Below are 20,183 nucleotides of genomic sequence, written 5' to 3' on the forward strand. Positions count from 1 at the left end.
TGGGAAACACCCATACACTCTTGCACAGACATACACTACAGACAATTTAGCTTACTCAATTCACATAGCACATGTATTTGGACTGTGGGGGAAACCGGAAACCCACGCAAACACAGGGAGAACATGCAAAATCCACACAAAAATGCCAACTGACCCAGCTTGAACCAGCAACCATCTTACTGTGAGGTGACAGCGCTACCCACTGTGCCACTGCACCACCCAAGTTAGTAATATATAGTATTAGTATTAGTTAATATTCTAGTTATTTTTAAATATCATTTTATAAAAAAGGAAATTGCCCATGGTAACTATATTTACCTTGGGCCACTAGCCTCAATCAAGTTTGGGAAACCCTGCTTTAAAATAAAAACATGCAGACAAGAAGTTGTTCGGGTCGGCGCCTCTCCTCTAGGTGGCAGCAACGAGTATTGGCTGCTGTTTAGCAAATCTAAACATACAAAGAAGTACTAAAGCGTTTCCGTCAAAGGCAAAATGGTGGACTTGTTATCATCTCTGGCGCTCTGCAAAATTATAAAAACCAGTCTGCATATACTCTCCTAGACGCTTCATTACCATGTTTAAAAAAGCTAAGAGGTGCAATTTCAGGCGGCGGAATGACTCGGAAGATGAGGAGAAAGAGGAGCAGCAGCAATCCGGTGGGCCCGGGGCTGAAGAGTCCGCGAGCCCGAGTCAGTCCAGCAGCGGCCCCGCTCCCGGAGTAAACGTGCTGAACAACCACGGAAACGGATTTCAGCCAGGTGCAGTCAAGGCCGTTAAAGAGAAGAAAAAGAAGAAGGAGATCCGAGATGAGCCGAAAGCAAGTCTGCTGAGCTTCCAGGATGATGAAGGTGCGCATTTACTGCACCACGAAACAGGCATTATTATACATAAAACGATGATTCATGAGTTATTAGTGTAGATGTAGTTTAGTTATCATCTCATTCATTGCAGTGTTGTTAGGTTGTGTTCGAATCTAACGTTAACCGAAAAACCCTAACTGACGTACTTGGCGTATTACGTTAAGCTAGATTTAGTCAATTAGGACTCCGCTTGTAATTTGAATATTCACAGCGAACGCTCAAAGTTGCAGTGAAAATTGACGAGGCAAGACAATTATTAAATATTAAACATTATGGAAGTATCTGTAATGGATATAATTTTCTAAGTTGCTCTCTAGTTGAATATTAATTGGCTAACGTTAGATGTTGTTCTTGTGTTTTGTAAGGAAGCTTGTTTCTCACACTGATTAAAAAAGATAAGTGTTGCCCATTTTTATCTAACTCTTCTGACTATATTTTTATCTTAGAATTTTGAGGAATAGTCTCTCAAATGTGTTTTATAGATTGCAAATTGTGAAATATAAACTTGCAATTTAGACCTTTTATTCTCAGTATTGCAGGGCATCCTCACGAAAGCTAACTGAACATGCCACCCACCTCAGAACTGGACTTCATGCAATAGCAATTAATATAGGTTTTTAATGTCAAAGTTCTGAGGGAAGAAGTCGGAAATATGAGTAGAAACGTAAGAATTGTGGGTTTATATTAGGGCTGCACTATATTGGAAAAATCTGATATTGCGATATTCTATTTTTCTGTGATACATATAGTGGTATGAATGGTTTCAGAAGATGGTTTTAATAGCTCTATTTGACGTTTGTCTGGGGAGTCTAGTAGTCTAACAGTATTTGTGTAATTGAATAAGAAATTTGAATAATCAAAATGCAAAAAAAAAAAAGGTTTTCTTTTTGTCTCGAAAAAAATATTGTTTAGTTCTTCTACCGTCAGAAGAAATAAGTGAAAAATAAGAGTTTTTTTTTTTTTGCTTGTTTGAAGGAAATTATCTGCTAGTGGGGTGAGTGAATTAATCTTGTTTTCCCTATAAAATGTAAATATTCGGGCTAAAAACAAGACAAAAATTGTAAGTAAGAAATGTTTTATGCGTCATATATATATAAGTCATATATATTCTATATAAATACAGTGATCTTTGCGATGTGATTGTGTGGATGAGCACATTGCGATATCTATGCTGAAATGATATATTGTGCAGCCTTAGTTTATATGTACCAAATTGAATTACTCGTATAATTCAGATTTTGTTCTTGTGATTACAAGCAAGATTTTTGAGATTCTGTAATCATAGCTAGATTTTGTATCACACAATTGAAAAGAAAAAAATATGTATACAATTTGTGGGATTTAAGCTTTCAGAAACATTCTCTTGTAGTGCATCATCATAGCCTAGTGATGCCTAAATTATGAGTTGATTTATTTTTTCAAGTCAGGACCAAATAGTTCAGAAATCGAGCTTCATTAATCACTTTATTTTCACTGTGCATCTGTCTCTATTAGATGAAGCAGAAGTGTTCCGTGTGAAGAAGTCCTACCACAGCAAGAAGATCGTCAAGCAGCTCAAGAAAGAATACAAGGAGGATTTGGAGAAGAACGTACCGGAGCAAAGCACACGCCTTGGTACCAAACATATTTTGTTTTTCATTCTTTCATGCATTTTGATAGATCAAGAAACTGGTCTTAATCTTGAGGAAAACCTCAAAATATAAACTGTATATATTCAGCCCCATTTTGTTCCAACAATTTGGTTAGACTCTGAAACACAAATATAATTCCAGAGACTGCTTTATTACACTATGTAGACTATAGTTTGTATCAATTTTTATGTTAAATATTAAAATTTTTTAGATTCTTTTATTAAATTACTTAATTATTTAGGGTTAATTCTTTTTAATGTTTTTCCACCGAACAATTCCTCTGATCTAGCTAATAAAACACAAAAGTCTGTATTATCACTTACTATCTTGTTTGGTCCAGGTGGTCACAATCTCACTATTAAAGAGGAGCCCTTAGAGGGCAGCAGAGCCAGCAGTGAACAAGGAGAAGAAGAAATGGAGGTGGACAGCAATGAGGATCAGGAGGAGGAGGGTGATCAGAAGTCTGCAGGTGGAGCATTTAAAGAAAATCTGTCGGCCCTCAGCTTACTCAGACCAGGTGAGAGTTCCCATCAGAAACTGTAGCACAAATCACAAGACCAATGTGAATATGATGAGGCTATTTGGGCTTTTTAAGAGAAAGAGATACAGGCTAAAACCATTTTTTGCACACCTATTAATTTTGAGTTTTTGTCTTGTCATTAAGTGTTTTTTTTTTATTTTAAAGGTGTTTTTTATATATGGATTGAGCCATTATCTTCACTTCAGCAGAATGTACAACCCCAAATCAGAAAAAGTTGGTACAGTATGGAAAACGCAAATTAAAAAGTAGTGATTTCCAAATTTACTTTGACTTGTATTTCAGCAATACAACACACATTATTTAATGTGTTCCTTGTGATTTTTATTGTTTTATTTTCAAAATAAACATGTAATCCAATTTTGGTTCTTGGAACACATTTAAAAAAAAAGTTGGAACACTTAAGCATTTATCATTTTGTAATTCCTTTTTTCAACATTCTCTATTGGAGACAGGTCGGGAATGCAGACAGGCCAGTCAAGTTCTTCTATTTGGAATTCACTATTTTGGAAATCACTACCCTTTTTTTTTTTATTTACATTTTCCATACTGTCTACAACTTTTTCTGATTTGGGATTGTGCATACACCACACTTTACAGTTTTATTCATATAATCTGAATGCTTTTACAAAGTAAAATGTTTATGTTTCTCATTTTACATCTTTGTATTTTAACAAAATTTTTGAAAAACATTTAATTTTGTTTAGTTTCTTTCTAATTATAATTAAATTAAGTTTATAAGATATCTGTGTTTACACTACCTTTCCACAGGTGAGATCCTGATGCGGCCTTTATTCAGCTGCACGTAACGTCGTCAGATGGCTCGAGAGCCGTCGTGGAGGACAACTCCACTGGTCGAGCATGACACGACAAACAAACGTCTCGTTCACGACGATGAAAATGGAGACATGGATGATGATGAAGATGAAAGAGAATCGTCTTCAGTGGAGTCAACACGAAGAGTCAGAGGCAGAAATAGCAGAGGAGATGGTCAGTGTTTGATGTGTGTGCGCAGTCTCGAAACTCGTAATCTAAAATCCTTATATAGAGTTCTAGAAGTCCCCATTCACCCTCTTTAGAGCGACTGTCTAATTAATGTCACATTATTTTAAATGAGTCATTTCAAACTATTAATAGGAATTGTGCAAAGAAACTTAAATCTGGAAAAGACATGTATGGAACCAGGGTCTGACCTTTGTGCTCATTTTGACTGTGTTGTGTTTTAGGTATTGAAGGCAGTGATGATGAAGCTCTAGATAATGGACAGGATGAGGAAGTGAGCCGTTGGGAGCAGGAGCAGATCAGGAAGGGCATTAGCATCCCACAGGTATGCTAAAAACCAGTGTCTGTCTACCTGTTTAAATATAGATAATATAGACATATTTATTTATTGATAATGATTACATATTTTATTTGTATGATTTTTATTTTTGTTGTTGATTGATTGATTTAAAGAACAGTGTTTAATGATTTTACTGATCATATCCATTTAGGTCCAAACCCAGCCTGAAGATACAAGCATGTATTACCAGGGCAGTTATGATGCTCAGCCGTATGGTGCATCCTATGCCATGCCATTTAACTACACCACTGCCACAGCAGGACTTGACAGTAGCAAACCGCTGAAAGCAGAGCCGTCAGTTCCCTATCCCATTCCCTCTTGTGAACTGACCCCTATAACCACAGATCTGGTAAAGAAACGTCTCCAAGACAGGTACGGTCTGAACTGCCTTCTCATCGGTGGTCACTGTAACCCCCCCTCAAAATCCCCAGTTCCTAGTTGGCATTTCCTAGGATTTTACCAACGTGTATCAACACTTATTATTATAATTCCCATTTTAATTCCTTTAATTTGATGCACGTGCCGGGATGATAGCTTGCCTTTTGAATTATAAAAACAATATAATTTAAGGATGCTCACAAGATGCAAATTTCCTTGCATGTGGATCCTAGTTAATTTTTGCATATTTCAGACCATGTGTTGTTGCTCCGTGTACAGCAGAGGTGTAACATTTACCAATAAATACTAATTGGCTGGCCTATTGAATAGTAGACTAAATTTTCGTTGATTAGAAGAGGCTTGGTCAACCAAATATTGAATAGTTGTTTGGTTGCAGATGAAATTTGAAAGCTGTTTCATATTAAAGTAGTAGGGTATTATTGAACGGTAGGTACTACAAATAATGTTTTGTGAAATTCTCAACAGAAAGCAGCACAGACTCAAAAGATTGATTTTTAGATTTAAGAATTTAGGTCAGTATTGATGGAAAATTAGGAAGCGGTGTTGTTAATCAAGCATTAATGTGTATCTATTGTAGTCTATGCATGAAATTGACACCAGTACGGTCAAAAAGGTAATTGAATTAAATGTTATTTCTTCAGTTAACGATTTTTGACATCTGAAATGGCCCAAAAACAACATGTTCCATTGCTTTTAGACAAAACGGTCAGGACATGTGCAACCCTAGTGATGCCTCATCACTAATAATAAATCTCTCTCTGACTCCCCTGTGCACCAGGCTGAGCTTCATGCGTCAGGGGCACAATACTAATGCCCGGCGCTATCAGCAGATCCAGGAGGATCTGGAGGCCTCCAAAAAGGCCATCCAGGTCCTGGAGGGCTCCTCTGTAGAGGCCGCAGACAAATATAGATTCTTGCAAGAAATGCGAGGGTATGTTGGAGACTTGCTTGAGTGTTTGAGTGAAAAGGTAAGAATGAATGCATTTGCTTTTACGTTGCTGCTGTTTGTTGTTTTTCTGTTAGTTTCTTATTTTTTTCCACTGCATTTGTTATTAATTTATTTGTATGTATTTGAAGGATGTTGCTTTAGTCAGCATTTTGCACTTAATAAGAATTTTCACAATGAATTTTATCTGAAATGATCAGAAAAGTAAACGAGAGCATTCACATTATATATACACACACTAAAAAAAAAATCTTGTGTTTGATGTTTATTAATTAACCTAGCAGTCCAGCGGCTCATGTTTTCATCAGTTCATGGATTATGGTGTAATCCACCATCTTTTTTCCCCAGCTGATGCAGAAAGAGATGGACTTTCTGTATTTGTCTCATTTCTTTCAGCTATAAAGAGGCCCAATATGCACAAATCTTGGTGTCTTTGTTGGGGCATGGAGAAGATTACTAAAAGTGTTTTTAGATTTAAATGGTTTATCTTATACATTTTCACATTATTAATCATACTATGTATTATTTATAAGTTCACATTCATACTTTTTTGTGTGAGGCTTCCAATATATTAGCCACTAACTAAATAGTTACAGTGTTGTTGTAAAGTAATAAAAGGCAGAAATGGTAAAATTATCACACTAGTGGATTGTGCTGCCCTTTAAAAAGCTAAAATGGTCTGCAGTATTGACACAAGTTGTCTTATTAATTAGTATTTATTATTATTATTTAAGGTACCAATTAAGCAATATTTGCTGATGTGCTAGTACTTTGGTTGGATTAGGCATATCATGTATCAATAAATTGTTAAAATCACTAGAAGATGCCATCAAATCTCTGATTATCTAAATCATTCAAACGATTCATTCAAAACCGTTGATTCATTTTGAAGAAAATCAAAGGATTGTTTTTGAATGGAGGAGTCATTGCCTCAAATTTGTTCCAAAATAGATTATACATTTACTGATAATACATTTGAATTTGTCAACATCTAGTCTAAAATGTAAACCGCTTGATGTTCACTTTTTACAATGTAAATGGCACTCTCTTTCACTTTAAAAATTATTTATTTATTCGTTTTTTATGTAACTTTCATATCTTACAAATAAAAAAATATCTGCCTATACAGGGATATTTTTATTACTTGAATTGTAGGGTAATTGTAGATATTGCACAAAGCTCTTTGCATTAAGCTATGAATTGAATGCATAATAGCTTGTCTCAAAGATATGGAAATATCATTATGCATTAATATGTGGTATGTGCCAAAAAACTATTGAGTTAAGCACTTTGTTGGCTTTAAAAGTCTCATTAAGTTTGTCCTGCTTTCATACACTGCTTCAGTTAAAGTTTATAAGATTCTCCTGGCTTACAACTCTTAAACATATGCTTTTTTATACAGCCACTAAAGTCCACTGAAAAGTAAATAGAATCAGCTGCACTTCTACATATTTTATTTATAACTACTTTGGAATATAATTTCAGTTGTATTTTTGAGCAGAAGTCTTTCTCAGTACTCTCCAACTACTCTAACAGTCTTTTTTGGGGTGATTATAATAGGGTAAACCTCAAAAGCTTCACACAAATGGAAACCAACTTGAATCCAGATTTATAGGGCTTCCTGTCAAAAGCTAATCATGGCTGAATTTGGTCTGATTTGGCTTTGTCTCCTCCATGCCACAGCATAACACACTGAGCCCCTCGTCTCGGTCTCCGGCCCCTTGTGTTTGGTTCAGCTGTCACAAAAAGCATCGTATCTTTCAGGTGCCTGTCATTCTGGAGCTAGAGGCCGCCATGCACCAGTTACTTCGGCAGCGGGCGTCCCGTCTCGTCCAGAGAAGACAGGATGATATTAAAGATGAATCGTCGGAGTTTTCCAGCCTTTCAAGTCAGTCCATCTTGAAGGTTTTTACTTTTTATTTGAATGGCCTCATAGTTTTTGTTTTTGTTTTCTTCCTTTTGTTTTGTTACACAGTTATGATTATTTGTAGATGAGAATAATACACAGAGATAGTCCTGTGTGTGTTTGTTTGTGTGTATGTGTGATTGACAAATGAAAGTGTGTGGCTTTTGGATGGTGAAAGCTTACTGCCTTCTTGTTGATCAGTGTTTGCACTGAAACATTGCTAAGATGCTGAGCAGGTAAGTTATTTGGAGGAGAGTTTCCATCTCACCTCTGTAAAATTGAGCAGTTTTGATGGTGTCAAAAGTTCAAAAATGGATTCTGGTGACAACAGAAAACAAGTGTAAAAACCTTAAACACTGTGCATGAAATTGCATTTCCTAAGTTTTAACTGAAATGTGTGTACTAATGCATAAACCTTTAGTATGATGTATTGAGTAGGTCAATAAATATCACAGTGTGATGTCAGTGTTGTAACTGGGCTGGTGAATTTAGCTCTACTGAAGGTTAATATCAGTTCTTTCCTTTTCAGGTAAGGCTGTTATGGCCCCTAACCTGGACTCATTTGGCCGAGATCGCACTGCCTATCTGGAGCTCGCCAAGCAGAGGAGGATAGCTGAAAGAGAAGCCAGACGGTAATTACAGTTTTAAAAAGAATTAAATAAAGTAGTTTTAAAAATGTGTTAAATTTAATAGTATTTACTTATTAGTTAATATTCTAATCTTTTTAGTCAAACAATGAACAACACTGACATTGACATTAACAAAGATGAATAAATACTGTAGCGTATTGTTCAGTCTTTGTTCATTTTAAAAAATACTTTAGCTAGCTTTAAATACAGACTTATTGTTAGGGTTGGGTACCGGCACCTTTGTACCCGGTATGCACCGGACCGAATTGGCATATGAATTTCGGTGCCACTGGTGCTGTGACAAGGACATAAGTAGCATCAATGGGTATATCAAAGGCACATATAGATACGCTTTGTATCACACCACCTCTAAACATTTAATTCTAAAAAACTTTGAAGGATGCGAACACCGTCGGCGATGTTAGGTGTTTCTTGTTGCTTAGATATACTGTAGAAGACAATGTCTACAATATGGTGCATCCGGTGAGCAACTCCCTTCAGATTCATCAAACGCTTATTCGCGTTCATCAATTAGCTTAAACTAATCATTCTAAAGTATGGCTATATTTTACAAGCAAGTATTCTGAAACCCAACATGCAGCAAATGCTTTACAAAGTTGTGTGTAAGTGGGAAACGTCAAACTTTATGAAACGTTTGAGGGCACATGAAATCAGCTTAAAGGCAGAGGAATGCACTGACTTTGACAGCTTGCAACATCGTCTGGCACTTTCAGTGACTACATTTACATGGACACCAATACTCTGATTTACCTTGATTTTTACCTTAAAGAACCACAGACACTCATGTCATGAAATGCAAAGGTTTTTTCTTTCCATTCGGTGTGCAGTATTACATTAAATCAAAACAACACTCTTCCAACAGTCTTTACTTCATATTCTCATTCAGTCAGTTTGTCACAGAAATGTACCTGAATGAAAGTGAAACTGCCGACTTGTAGTTAAAGTCGAAAAATGAAAATTATATGAAACTCCAGAGGAAACATGGATAGCGTGGTGACTCATTGATGGTAATCGATCAACGTACTATACCATGTATAACAGAATCATAAAAGGAACATTCAAAAAGCAATTCATATAAACATCTTAATCTGATTATTGTCTTATTCAGATAAGGCAAATCATTAGATTACTGATGTCCATGTAACGTAGTCCACAAGCCCCAACCCTAGAAAAAGGAGTGTCACTGATTTTAATGACAGTCTTTCCACAGGTTAGTAGTAAGCTAATGTAATGTTAATCGCATAATGCAAATAATAAATTCATGCTAACAAACAAATAATCAAAAGAGATTTATTAAAACAATTAAAATGTATAAAATATGAATTGATGTATACGTTAAACTTATTATAAATATAAAATTATATTGTTTAATTATAATGACTAAAATATATATTTTTTGTCAAATAATTTTGTGGCTCAAAAGTATCTGTTCAGGCACCATTTTGGCACCGGTACTGTTTTAAAAGTATTGATTTAGCACGGTATCGAATTATCCCAAACGATATCCAACCCTATTTATTGTATTTATTTTCTAAACTTGGTAATAACTTCCCCCTTTTATTTGTTATTTTTTAAATTTTCACAGCAAGGGACAGTGTACATTAATCAACATTCTACAAGAGCGTTAATGTATCCAAATTAGCCCAAAGACTTTTCATTGGTGGTCAATTTGCCAGATGTTAAAGGCATATATCAATAAATGCAAATTCAAACTATAAAGAACACTCAAATTAACAAACAACTAAAATTATTATATCTTCTGTCATCATTTTTCTTAGTTTATTAGTTATTATTATTTAATTATTATTTTTACAATGTGTTTGCTGTTACCAAAAATAAGTTCCAAAAAAACAATTAAGTTCATCGAAGAGGAAAAAAAAATTCATCTAAATCATCTAAAGTCTGTATCTACTTTTATTTGGCAGAGTTTGTGTGATGTATTTCAGTTTGTAAAAGTTGTGTTGATGCTTCCACATAGAACTCGTCGCAGACAAGCTCGTGAGCAGAACGACAAGAGAGCAGAGCACAAGGAAGGACTGTCTAGTGATGATGAAGAGACGTCCACTGACATCACCAGCTTCGACTCAGAGAGAGGTGACCAACCAAACACACACCAATCCAAGATCAGCTCCCCTGAATACCATCAGCTTGTTATTAATGAACTTTTTGTCTACTGGATTTGCAGAGCGCATCTTAAAAGAGTCAAAGAAGGTGTTTGAGGATGTGGTGGAGGATTTCCATTCTCTGGACAATATCAAATCTCACTTTGAGACCTGGAGAAAGCTGTATTACAGCTGCTACAGAGACGCCTACATTGGATTGTGTCTGCCCAAACTCTTCAACCCTCTTATTCGGCTGCAGCTCATCTCGTGGTCTCCACTGGAGGTAAGCAAATCATTTTTTGGTACCACTTTATTTTGATGGTCCATTTAAGTATTAGTAGACTGCTTAATATCTGTTGATACTGCTCCTTCAACAGACTATAAGAAACTTTGCAAGTACATGTCAATACTAACTCTAACCCTAAGCCCAACCCTAACCCAAACCTAACAGTCTACTTATAATCTAATGAGAATTAGTTGTCATGTAGATGCAATGTAACTTAAATTCAATAAACGTACCGTCAAAATAAAGTATGACCCATTTTTTTATTTGCTTTGTGTCACATTTTGATCTATGCCTGGTGTGAAGTAGGGCTGGGCGGTATATCGGGTTCTGGGGATATATCGATACGATTCCCCAACGTGATGTGGTATTATCCAATATCTTTCATATCGATAAGGTTTGAGGCCACACGTGCGCTTTCAGACTACTCCAAGGTAACACGCGAGCTCCACTTGTACAAACGTGCGCATGCGCAAATGAACGATTCACTCTGATTCTACAAAGATTGTTCAAAATGAACGAATCGTTCAAGAATGACTTATCACTGATGCGACATTGGGGAACATGCAGTGCCGGTGTTGTATCGAAATCTGACTCCCCGGATAAATCTGACTACCCCTCACATGCACGCACGTCACACAGCGCCTGCAGCTATCACAGTGGTTTATCAGAAACCTTTTATCGATCATTTCTTCTGCAATTGACAGCAAGAATGAACGTAGAAACCTTGTCAAATTGACAAGCAGCACTGAATTGGTTCAAAAATTAAAAACTCCAAAATACGATGAATTTATACCGCACTCCGAAAGTGAAACCACCTGATATTCACTGATTATAAGTTCGGTATTTAATACACGACAGTCTCTTCCTTACATTTACGTTATAACACATTTAGCTCTGCGTTCTGGTCTGTTATGACTGTTTACATTTATATGCTTAACCAGCATTTCATCACAGTGCTCTGAAACAATTTCATTACTTCTCATATCTATAGTTTCAGTTCAATTATCTTCATTTCTGTAGCGCTTTTACAATGTAGATTGTGTCAAAGCAGCTTCACATAGAAAATTATATCTATAGTCTATTCGTTTTATCTCCTTTAATATTTAGTAAAACGAGTTTAGTCAAACAAAAGAAAAGTGTAGGATTTTTTACATGGAGTGAAAGACTTCTCTTTAGATATCTTCGATATGTGCACTGTTTAATAATTGTGCACAATACATGTAAATGTGTAACTAAAAACATATACAACTGATTTAATTGCTGTTTATAAATCCTACAATTGTGGTATACAGGATTACTTCTAACAACACTGTAATTGTGACAAATAGTATGCGTTTCATATTTACATTCAACGTGGCTCTTTTCATATCCTACAATACTTTGTGTTGTGTTACTATTTAAGTGTGTTCCTTTTTTGCTCTGATAATGTAGCAGTGTATAATGTTTTCTTTGGTTCTGTTTACTTTGTTATTTGCACAACAGCACATTAGTGCTGAGCCATGCGTCACTGATAAGATGTACATGACAGCTGCTGCTTTGCTTAATCACATTTGTGTTTAGTTGCCATGAGGGCAGTTATTATTATTTTATTTATTTAACAAATTTTTATAAATGTCATTTGTGTGTGTCTATGCAGGTGGAGTGTTCCAACTTTGAGTACATGCTATGGTTTGAGTCTCTGCTTTTCTATGGCTGTGGGGAGCAAAGTGCTCTAAAGAAAGAGGAAGACGTGGATAACAACCTGCTTCCTGCTATTGTAGAAAGAGTGCTGCTTCCTAAACTAGCAGGTTAGCCTATTAATCTTCCTTCATTTGTATGGTTCTGTTCATGCTTTTAAACTCAGAACAGCATCTCAACTGCTCTTTTTAAAGCATGTTTTGTGTCTCCTCAGTGCTGACGGATCAGATCTGGGATCCACTGTCCAGCAGCCAGACGTCCAGACTGGTGGCATTCATGAAGAGACTGGTGAAAGACTATCCCACTGTCCTGCACGGCGAAAACCGCAACACACAAGTCAGTGAACGGATGAGACTGCAGTTCTTTAAATACTTAATTAAATCTAATCCTATTGACCTTATTCTTCAATGCAGATGTGTGCTCATTTTTGCGATTGTTTTAGAACTTCCGATTCAGTTGCCTATGGGAGAAATTTCCAGGAATAATGAACAGCAGAAATCAGTCAAACTATTTGCCCTACAAACCAGTGTGTTTATGACTATACATAAAAAGAAGAAGAATATAATAAGAAAATATCAGTTTGCAACATGAAGCTGCGTAACAAGCTGTTTTTAATGGCTAAAAATCAATGCAAGTTAATGAGGCTGGAAGTGTTAAGCCAAAAAGATTCCAATGAAGAATAAGGTCAATAGCATACTATAGAATTTAATTATATTTTTACATGCCTTCTGTCATCTGATTGGTTGTTATTCTAAAAAATATCTCCTACCTGGTTCATGTGGCTTTATTTACTGTTAATCATTCATAAATATTACATTAATGTTTATGGTGCTTGTAATATTTTATAATGATTTGTTGTACTCAAGTTTCCCAGAGATGGGTTGCGGCTGGAAGGGCATCTGCTGCGTAAAACATATGCTGGATAAGTTGGCGGTTCATTCCGCTGTGGCGACCCCAGATTAATAAAAGGACTAGGCCGAAAAGAAAATGAATGAATGAATGAATGTTGTACTCAAGCAATTTAGGCTCACTTGATTATTCATTCATTATATGATGTTAAAATGTCAGTACAAATATGAGATGTTTGGCTTTTGATAAACATTTGTTTGTTCATCTCCTGATGTTTTACATTGCATTATGTTTTGCTCCCTGCAATAAAAACTCCAGAGCTTTTATCGTAATGTTAAATATTTAAATAAGATTAATTCCAATTTACTAATTTACACTGGATTTTGTCATATTGACATCTAACGGTGGCATCAAAAAGCACGACAAAATCAATTGCAGGACAGTCATTTTAACATCAGTGTAGTCAATTGACATTAAATTGATTTGACATGATTTTCGATGTTGTAACACAGTAAATAGTGATTAAAGTGTGTATTTGTGAAATAATAATGCATTTCGCTTTAATCACTACAGCTAGATTTATGTTTTTGAAATTGAAAAGCCAAATATTCTATTCACTTTTAAAATGTAAATACATTCAGATACCTGTATTACTGTAAACTTTTACAAAATGAGAAATAAAAATTGTCATGTAATCAACAGCATAGAACATGCTCCGTCACGCTTCCCTTAACTTTGATACAAAAATGTCAAAACCAAGACAAATAAACATGAGTCTGCTGGTGAGGTGTATCTGCTGGCACACTCAGCTGTTAGGTGACGACTGATATCTATATGCATTTGATTTCAGTTATTTGCTAAAATGTTACAACAAAAATCTAATTTATTTATGTGTACTCATTTTTGCTTCATAACCTTAATTTATTTCATCAGAATAGTTCCAATTATGTTTTTTGTACTCTAGTAATCTAATGTAAAAAAAGAAACCAGATTTGAACAAATATCCTTTGTATAATAAAGAGTGTTAATTTAAAAGGGAATTGAATGTGTATCTTAATGACTTGTTTGTTTTCAGGAGCTGCTGAGGACAGTAATCATGCGAATTCGACGGACTCTTGATGATGACATTTTCCTGCCTCTGTTTCCAAAAAAGTGAGTGTGAACGCCTAATCATCTCTTCTGCATCACTGTTTTGTTTATATTCTAGTTTCCAGTTTTGAGCCCACGTGTTTTGTAAACCAGCATGTGACACTTTGTTTTCTTTGCCAGCAGTGTTATGGAGAACAAAAACTCTGGTGCTTACCTTTTCTCCCAGAGGCAGTTTTGGTCTTGTGTGAAGGTAAGACTTTCTGTTATCGTCTGAATCACTTTATTCATTTTCATTTTAAGAACAAATGAAATCAAAACTAACATATTGATTTTTGTTAGCTTGCTTTGCTAGTTTTGTGGTGAACAGTTCATCTGTGCATGTCATTAAAGGGGAAAAAAAGTTTGCTTGTTATGTAATTCAAATCTGCACTTCCTGTATTTTTGCTGTTAAATTCTCAGATTATATCTGTCTGGGGTATTGGGCGTGGCTAACATACTTAACCACGCCCCTCTACCTGTCAGTGCTATGACAACAAACAGAAATGGCGAGGAGGAGGTGTCTGTTAGATTGTACCAACTCTTTTCCTGATCTTTCTGAATTAAATACCTACTTTTACAACATCCAATCAGTTTCCAGTAGAAAAAACAAGTCACACCCACTGTTTCTCTAGTAACTGAGGCACAATACGGAAAAAAATAGGGTCGGAACTTCAGTTTCATGCGGACTTTAATCTTTTACAATGTAATGATTTTTTTATGTGGATTCTCTGTTTTTGTGTTTAGTTTCTTGGGAATATCTTAATGTGGGATGGGATCCTGTCTCTGCCTGCGCTGAAAGATCTGGCCATTGACAGCACACTGAACCGCTACATTCTCTCAGCTCTGCAGACCACTGATGCCAGCGAGGAGCATGTAGAGAAATGCCGGCGGGTAGGAAACTTCTATGAGCTTGTACATATTAAACCAGTTCTGTTGTTTTTAATTCTGCCATGGGATATTAAAAATATAATGGATTCAACTTTTATCTTAAGGCTAATTTATACTTCTACGTCGAGTGATTGCCGTGACCCACGATGCGTGCCTTACGCATCATCCATTAATTTTTCTGCATGCTGTTTGTGTTGCTCTGCAATAGCACTTCCGAAACGTTAGCTGGCAGTAGGTTTTAATGTTCCTCTGTGTTGAGTTTCTTTGTGGGTGTTTTCCTAAATGCTACCTTAATGTACAAGTAGCTCAAACTCACTCATTCAGAGGCATGAACCGGCAGACGTGCAACAACTTAAATCAAAACGTAAAAGAAAAACAAAAGTTTCCATCTGGAGCTCCTTCACAGGCCTCAGCGCTTGTAAACACTCGCTCCATTGGGCTCGTGGCTCTCAGCACCACCCACATTCATCACAGCATAGCAAGCCAACCAATCACAGAGCTTGCGTTGCGACGTGTAGTTACATTTTTGAGAAGTTTTTCCACAATTCTTTATTTTTTTTTTTTTAGTTTTTGTCACAAATTTCTGTCTACTCACATTTCTGAGTTGTTTATTTCTTCCCCAAATCTGATGTTACTCTCTAGGGCTAGGATGAAAACTTGATGCATTGTGATTAGAGAAATGATTCTGCTTTGATATTCATAACATATTGTGATTCTCTCTTGAATCGATTCTGAGCTTAGCTTTTACCAACAGATAAACAGATTGCTTCCATTTCCTAACACATACAGCTTGAACCTAAAATAATCCTTAATAAAATTAGGAAAATTTTAAGTTAATTAAAGGATTGTTTATAGTGAGTTGTGTTTACATTATTCAATTCAATTCATCTTTATTTCTATAGCACTTTTACAGTGTAGACTGTGTCAAAGCAGCTTAACATGGATGTTCTAGTAGATTGAAATTAACTGGATTTCAATTTAGTTCAGTATGGTTTAAGTTTCACTGCTGAAAGTCCAAAGAAGAGTAAAGCTCCACAAGTCACATTAATTGTGAGGCATGAAAGCTGAGGTGCAAGTTTGTTCGACCACTGTACGTGACTCAAGCAAACACTCTTTCAGTTTCAGAGCGTTTCAGTTTGTGGTTAAACATTTGTCTAGTGGCTAGAGTTTTTTTTGTTTGTTTTTTTTTTTAGAATTTGTCTAGAGTTGCTGTTAAAATATAAGGTCAGAATCCATTCCAGAGACAATCGAGATGCACAACAAAAATTGTTATGGTTTATCATCCCAGTTCTGTTATTCTCTAAATTGCAACTTTACCTCAAAGTTGCAAGTTTTTAGCCCATCTCATGATTTTGACTTTTAATCATTTCTCAGTTAATATCGCACAGTTTTGACATGCAACAAAATCTTGCAATTCTGATCTTATTCTTTGAATTGTAGCCATATGCAACACCTCACGTCAGAATTTAAGAATCTGTTTCAAAAATCTGATTTCTGAGATGAACTCAAAATTGTGAAGAAAACTGAGAAATCTTTTGCTCTGATCTGTATTTTAAATAATAGTGTTAATGATTAAAATGATAGATAATACAGTATAAATATACATTTGACCACCCATATGACGGTTCATAACTGTGAATGCATAATCACACCAATCTATGTGAAAAAAATATTAATTCCTCTGTCTGAAACATGCAGATCTACCGCATCAATAGACATTGTAAGTGTTCTTGTAAAATAGGTGTTTGTTTCTCCATAGCCTAAAAGTAAAGTCAAATTAGATGCATAGTTTGTGACCCACAGTAACATCTGAAATGGCTAATCAGAGAATATTGTAGGTCAGAACACACTTAATTTCCCATAATAAATGCTGAAAACTTAAATACATTTCATTAATAAATTATATGTAATTTAAAAACATACATTCTTCGGTGAATCAAATGTATTACACAAACTAACATTACCGAAAAAGTTGACCCCCTGATCATCAGTGTATGTTTCGCACACTGATGACAAGTCACAATTACTTTTTTTATTGTTATATTAATCCTGTGACAGAATGGTCCTTTATAGTGTAGTGCTTACAGATTAGTGTTCTGGAAGCTCTGAATGTGTCTCTCTGCTGCCGTCAGGTGGTGGAGTGTTTCCCTGTGCAGTGGTTCAGCGGTCTGAAAGGACAGCAGACGCTCCCTCCACTGGAGAACTTCTGCAGATTCTTGAAGCACTTGTCCAGCAGCCTGTATCGCAGCTGTGTTGCTGGATCAGATGTGGAGAAGAGGAACGTCAGGTAAAGCAAGAGAAACCACACAAAGACATGACAGAAATTGAGTGTTATTAATGTTCTGTAAACTACAGATGACATTTCTTCCAAATTTAAAATAAAAATCTTGTCATATAGAGCTTTTTTCCATAAATAACAGAAAAGTGCTGTTTTTTTTTATATGCTGATATTAATTTAGCTATTTATTAATTTGACGACAGCATAATAAAAAAACTACTTCAAAATAGTTACATATATTTCATTTGACTGTCCTGCTCTTAATGTTCGTAGAAGACTTTTTTTATGAAAACTTCCAGAAAAGTTTATCCAGGAAAATTTTTACATTTAAACCAATGTAAAAAACATTGTATTGGGTTTTTTATAGTCTGAATTGTCTTTGCTGTGAAGATAGCCAATGACACTGACATGTCATGAAATAATAGATATGATACGATACTTCAAAAGAGTTAGGGGCCGATCACACCGAACGCGCTTTTTGCATTGAGAGGTGCATCTCTTGAATAGTTTACTAATGGCTGTGAGTGTTTTGCATGCTGCTTGTGTCCTGCGCGCATCACGTTTTAACCGCCTGTTGCGGCTCGCGTTTTTTGCCATTGCACGCTGTGCGCTTGCAGTTGAAAAATAGTCAACTCTGAGCGGAAAAAAACATTCTCCAACCAAAGGAAAGCAGAGGCGGGGCTTCTGTTGAGGTGACCGCATAGTTTGTGTTGTCAAGATGACTACGGAGACTTTTAAAGATGGGACATCAGTGGTCGCTTAAAGTTATCCAAATCTTGAATATCAAAATATTATTAAGTATTACAATTATAACATCAACAACAGCAACACTCATGCACAATACGCTGCTGATTCAGTCGTTGCCTAGTGATTTATTTCTTGTCAACAAAAAAGGCAGGGTGGTACACCATGTGTTTTTGGAACGTAAAAGCACAGTACGCAATCATTTTTGGTGGAATAACCCTGCGTTTTTCAACCGCAACAAATGAAAACATTTGCTATTCTGACTAGTTGTCATTTATCATCTTGGGAAACATACTTATTGAAATGCCTTATTTTTAGTGTTATCAGACAATATTTTTATCTGAAGAGATTTTAAAGAAAATGTTTTTTAAATGTGAATCCTTCAAAAATAGTCCAATTTTGATCAAAAGCAAACCTTAAAACTGTTTTAGATTTTTATATTATGTTTTATTTATTGCTGTTGATGTCTTTTTAAAGTAGTATTTTTTATTATTATAGAAAAGTGATATAGTTATTAAATGTTGTTAATTTGATCTTGTTTTGCTATGGAATAGCCAGGGAAGCGGATTTGGCAATACATTCAAACCTCTCTCTCTCTCTCTCTCTCTCTCTCAGAGGTTTTCTTGAGATTCTTAATCACTATAACTTTTATTTTGACATTTGGAAGAAATGTTAATTATCACATCTCAAACAGCACAGACAAATCTATAGAAAAGGACAAATATTAACATTTTACTCCAAGACACGCGTACTGAAACCAGAGAAACTTAGTACATAAGGCAATGCAATCTAAACATCAAACCTTCATTGCTATTATTAAAACCTTTTTCTTTTCTCTTCACAGGGAACGCATAAAGGAGGTGATTCGGCTTCTGGGACGCCTCAACGCTTTAGACCATGTGATCACAGTCGCGTCTGAACATGGCATCAAGGATATAAAGACTCTTCTTGAGAACAAATGAAAGGCAAAGCAATGGGACCATGTAAATACTGTGAATATTGTACATTTTAGTTGTGTTGCTGAAGGGGTTTTCCTCTGACACATGGGTGGAATTGAGTGATCAGGATCTCCTGAAATCCAGTGAAACTGACACTGATTTGGGCTTGTATTAGGACAGTTTTACTCCCTTTCCTGAAGAGACATCACAGCTTTTTACTTCAGTTTTTTTTTAAAGAGCAGGGTCTTCATGGATCTTTTAAACTTTTCTCTTCAAGAAAAGACCACTTTACAATTCGCATTTTGGTTCTGGTTGCACTAAAGCGGAATTTCTTTGAGAGCAGGTTACATGCAGCATATTGTAAACAACGTTCAAAATAATATTTATGCACAGTCATGTGCCCCAAAAAAAAGTGTTTGACTCGCTCGTGTGCCAATCTCATCTCTAATCAAATGAACATGACATACTGGCAAACAAAACCATGTGCTACCGTAACGAATGTACTTATTTTTTTGTTTGTCCTTTTCCTGGATCTTGAAATGTTTTATTTGCTTAAATAAAGGGTGAATGACATTCAGGTTTTTTATTTTTTATACAACTTTTTGAGATTGAGATTGAAAAAGTAAGGAGTAATTGATGGATGGGCTGTTGAATTATAAGGAATGAATGCACAATCCACAGGTCGATGGTTATAGGCTGTGAACCAACTGAATCATCTGGTGTAGTGATATGGACCTGCAAGCAAGTGATTCTTATGAAGTGACATGGATTCCAATATTTTCCGAACTCAATGGAGCAATTTTTATTCCAAAGGTGTCTTCATCATCATCATCAAAGCAGACAACCTGCTTCATTCCGGACGTATTTCAGGGATGTAATTTTAGACCTACCTAGGCTACTCTGTTTATAACATAATGATATTGTGTAGTCCTATATGTGATATAAAATCGCTTTAAATGCTGTGCACAATTTTTCCGTGCTCAGATTTGCATGTCACGACCACGTGCGCTCTATGAATGTT

At 35.7% G+C, this 20,183-nt stretch overlaps 1 protein-coding gene across 1 annotated transcript; it reads left to right on the forward strand.

Moving 5' to 3' along the window:
- Nucleotides 1–477: 477 nt before the first annotated feature.
- Nucleotides 478–19,373, forward strand: paxbp1 (PAX3 and PAX7 binding protein 1). The gene is given in 20 exon segments (XM_056466549.1): nt 478–848; nt 2,355–2,474; nt 2,832–3,014; nt 3,806–3,824; nt 3,826–3,953; nt 3,956–4,004; nt 4,239–4,356; nt 4,523–4,743; nt 5,549–5,738; nt 7,481–7,604; nt 8,152–8,254; nt 10,251–10,366; nt 10,458–10,657; nt 12,297–12,447; nt 12,552–12,673; nt 14,262–14,338; nt 14,459–14,525; nt 15,059–15,205; nt 17,335–17,489; nt 19,069–19,373. Coding segments are annotated over 20 exon segments (2,682 nt in total). The 5' UTR covers nt 478–574; the 3' UTR covers nt 19,187–19,373.
- The last annotated feature ends 810 nt before the right edge of the window (nt 19,374–20,183 follow it).

The sequence above is a fragment of the Danio aesculapii genome, chromosome 10 (genome assembly GCF_903798145.1).
Source record: "Danio aesculapii chromosome 10, fDanAes4.1, whole genome shotgun sequence".
NCBI lineage: Eukaryota > Metazoa > Chordata > Actinopteri > Cypriniformes > Danionidae > Danio > Danio aesculapii.